Here is a 4133-nt window from a genome sequence, read left to right as displayed (position 1 = left end):
CAAATAATATATTATAATATCCCTAAGCTAATAAAAAAAGTATATTTGAGTTAATAAATTGATGTATACTCTAAATATATAGTTTTAATTTTTTTTTTAAAATTTTGCTATTATTATGATATCAAATAATTTTTTAATAATTTAACAAATTTTATTTGAATCTAGCAATTCAATTTTTTATGACATATCACATATGGCATTACCTCTGTAGTTAAAAGAAGTCTTATTTTTCTTTTAAATCTTAAATTCAAACAATAGTATCTACAAAATATGTTAGAGTTGTCAATAATATTATGAATATGTACTATTATTGTAATTATATGAGACTCCTAAAAAATAATATCATAATATTCTTCAACTTAATTCGATTAAAAATTTTAAATTATAAAATAAAACACAATTAGACTAATTCAATTTTTTTTTACTAAACTGATTTTACCCTATAATAACAAGAGAGAGAAACTTGAAGATGAAGACATAAAGAAGCGTAAAAGACAGCTATCAACGAAGGAAAGGATGCTGAGTGCCGACCTACCTTCCTTATAACTCCCCCTTCCTTCTTCCCTTCCCATTTTAGTTTCTCTTTCTCATCCTCTCTCTCCAGTTTCCCTCCTCTTGTTCAAAGGTATCTCCTTTAGCTACTCACTTGCATGCTTGTCATCACCATTTTTGAACAATTTATGAACTTGGGATTTGCTTCAAAGTTTTCATATTTTGGAGAGTTTTCGGAAATTTTGCAGTGTCAGGCTCAAAAATCATTTCTTTTTATCACTATTACTCTGTTTGGTAACTTAGAAAGCAGAGGATTTGTACTTAACTTGACTCCAATGGGTTCTAATGTATATGCTTCAGCTACCAATGTCGTTTGTGTAGTCGATTTCACTTTTGTCAAACTTTTTTTCTTGCAGGTTTCCGAGACAATCTCTGTTCATTTCCTGGAAAATTTTCTCTTCTTTCACCAGAAAAAGTTCTGCTCTTTAACAGAGGTTTGCCTCACTATCCTTTCAACCTTTCAATTACCCAATTTTGATTTTTCACAAATATAAATTTGGAATTACTAATAATTAACCATAATAATTTTACTTTTTTTAATTATTTTCAGGAGCTTTTTATATAAGAAAAAATGATTGGACCGGCGGACTTCATCGACGAGATAGACTGCGGCAGTTTCTTCGACCACATAGACGACCTCCTCGACTTCCCTAACTACGACGTTGACGTCGGCTTATCCGCCTCTGACTCTGCCTTCAACGCCGCCGCTTGTCCCAGCATTTGGACAGCTCAGTCCGAGTCATTCCCTGGTTCTGAGTCAGTTTTTTCCAACAACAGTGCTTCCGACCTCTCCGCCGAGCTTTCTGTTCCGGTCAGTTTCTCAATTTCCTTTTCGTCCCATGATGACGACGTTATAAATATCACTAATTTTTATTTACTTTTTGCTATTACAGCTTCCCTTTTTAACTGTTTCCAAGGGTCGAATTTCTGTTTTGGTCCCCATACTATATTAATTAGTCAATACTTGATATTTCCCTTAAAAGTACAGTTTTCAATGGATTTTTATTTTTTATGTTGGTACTTGAGGAATCATTTTTACCATTTTAACTTAATTAATTCGGCTTGATCTGGATTTAATTTCAAATATCAGCATAGTAGAGGGACTTAAAACATGAAATTAACCTTTTTTTATGAAAAAAGTGGAATACACCCAGGGTTTTGCATTATTTAAAGGCATAATTATTGCTTCAGTTATGGAAGTCACATGACATGTCATGTGATTAGTTATACATGCCTTTGATATAATATTATGTTGGGTCCACTTAATTGATATTTGACAAATACCCTTTTTGAATATTTAAAAAAATATTTTAATGAATTTAAATATTTATAAATACAATTTTGGCTGATTATTGAGTAATCTTTGATTTTGCAGTACGAAGACATTGTCCAATTGGAATGGTTGTCAAACTTTGTTGATGATTCCAATTGTGGAGCAAGCTTGACTATCAAGAAACAAGAGCCTTCTTCAATCAATAAGGACTCATCCAATCATGATCATCGTCATCAATTCCAGACTTCTAGTCCGGTTTCGGTTCTCGAAAGCAGCAGCTCTTGCTCCGGGGAGAAATCGATTGCCGGCCCCGCGAAGTGTGGACGTGCACGTAGCAAACGTCCTCGTCCGGCAACTTTCAACCCACGCCTGGCGATTCAACTCATCTCCCCTTCTTCGTCCGTCAACGATAACAGTAACGACATTCCTCAACCGTTACTCGTCGTCCCCAAGGTGGCATCTGACTCCGAGAACTATGCCGAGTCTCGTCTTCTGATCAAATTACCCCGTCAAGTCAATCCAGAGCACAAGAAGAAAAAGAAGATCAAGTCGACACTCTCGACACCACCTACCGACAATGGCACCGCTCAAAATCAATCGGGACAAGCCGTAAGGAAATGCATGCACTGCGAGATAACAAAGACACCACAATGGAGGGCGGGGCCAATGGGACTGAAAACCCTTTGCAACGCCTGCGGTGTTCGATACAAGTCCGGAAGGCTCTTCCCGGAGTATCGTCCCGCAGCGAGCCCGACGTTTATCCCATCGATTCACTCAAATTCTCATAAGAGAGTGCTGGAGATGAGAACCAAAAGTGGCACTGCCTGTGAAACCACCGATTCACCAGAAATGATCCCAAACAAAAGCAACCCGGCATTGGATTACATGCGAGGGGAGGGTTTAGGGGTTGGAGAGTTTTGAAGCCCTGTCGTTTAGGGTTGATATTTTCTAATTGTTCCCCTCTTCCCCATCTCTTTAATTTTTTTAAAATGTTTATTTTGTTACTGTTATTTTCATCTCTTCGTTCGTTGTTTTAAATTTTGTATAGGGTAGAAAGGGAATTTAATGGGAGGAAAAACAGGGTAGAGAGTGCAATGTTGAAGGGTAGGAAAGCTGTAGGTTTTAGGGTAGATTTGTTGATTATGAGTTAAGATTATTTTGATTGCTTGAGATTTAAATAATTTCAGATTATTTATTCGAGTTATTTAAAGTTATCATCATTTCAAATTCTGATTGTTTTTAGTTTTATTTATTTTGTATTTAGGTTTAAACAGTTAAATTAGATTGAAATGTATTGGACTCAAAAAATAAGAAATCAAAAGGTTAAAGGAAAATAAATGATTTAATGTCACACTTAACATTCTTGAATTTCAAGCAAAACGACCCAAATTGAAACTAAAAAAAAAAACATTATAATGTAAGATATAAATAATATGACATGAAAATGAACTTTTGTTTTAAAACCCTAAATGAAAAAACCAAAATTTCTACTCTTTAGCTACTTTGGTTGGATAATCAATATCAACTTGTAATCATTTCTAAGGTTGTTATAAAGGATTTGGCAAAATGTCTCAATCCTTCTAATCTCACTCAATGTTACCAAATTTGTGGATTTTGTTGTTGTTGTTGAAATAATGTTATAAAATTATACGAGTGATTGAATCTATTTTCGGTTCAGTTATTTAAACAATGGATTTTAAATAAAAATATAAAATGAACTCAATCAACTGAACCGCTAGACCTTAGTTTTTAGTTTTCATTGCTTTAATATAGTTTACATAATTTCTAGTTTTATCTCACCGATTAAATTAATTAAACAATAGACCTTTAGTTTAACTAATGAATCGGGTCCGATTCTAACCTCTATAATTGTATAAATGAAAGGGTTCTCAAATTGATTGTCTAGAAAACGATTAGTAATATAGAAAAAATATTTGAAATTGAAATTAGAATCAATCAGTGGTAGTACTTTCATTGTTTCTAAAGTTGATTCGGGCATTCTAATCATATGGTTTGATGCTTCTTGGGGCATGTTTTAAAGTAATGCTTGCTTGCAATTTGAACAAAATTTTGGAATTTGATAGGACACTATACCACCAATTGAGAAATGCGTCCATTCCATCACCATCCACCCAAATAAAAATGGCCCCATTAACCTCGTGGACATTGCTCAATCAACTAATCCAGACTGGGATTATGTTGAGAGGGCAACAGTTTTGGTCAATTTTAGGGTTTTAGTTAGGAATTTAAATTAGCATACTGTCGGAACTATCTTTCGGTTAGACCCGAAATTAAGCTTCGACTTAGG

The 4133-nt window shown here is 34.2% G+C and overlaps 1 protein-coding gene across 1 annotated transcript; it reads left to right on the top strand.

The window, feature by feature from the left end:
• Window positions 1–606: 606 nt before the first annotated feature.
• Window positions 607–2937, top strand: LOC120172659 (GATA transcription factor 8-like). The gene is made up of 4 exons (XM_039180073.1): window positions 607–625; window positions 909–986; window positions 1103–1363; window positions 1928–2937. Exons 3-4 carry the CDS (start codon window positions 1124–1126, stop codon window positions 2744–2746), a joined length of 1059 nt encoding a protein of 352 aa, XP_039036004.1. The 5' UTR covers window positions 607–625; window positions 909–986; window positions 1103–1123; the 3' UTR covers window positions 2747–2937.
• Window positions 2938–4133: the final 1196 nt, after the last annotated feature.

Source organism: Hibiscus syriacus, unplaced genomic scaffold (assembly GCF_006381635.1).
Source record: "Hibiscus syriacus cultivar Baekdansim isolate YM2019G1 unplaced genomic scaffold, ASM638163v2 tig00111877_pilon, whole genome shotgun sequence".
NCBI lineage: Eukaryota > Viridiplantae > Streptophyta > Magnoliopsida > Malvales > Malvaceae > Hibiscus > Hibiscus syriacus.
This window is presented reverse-complemented; position numbering and strand designations above follow the sequence as displayed.

Excerpts from the sequence above, each read along its gene's own strand:
- LOC120172659 (XM_039180073.1), top strand. The coding sequence starts at position 1,124 with ATGATTGGACCGGCGGACTTCATCGACGAGATAGACTGCGGCAGTTTC. Across the intron at positions 1,364-1,927 it reads CCGCCGAGCTTTCTGTTCCG|TACGAAGACATTGTCCAATT; the intron begins GTCAGTTTCTCA and ends TTGATTTTGCAG.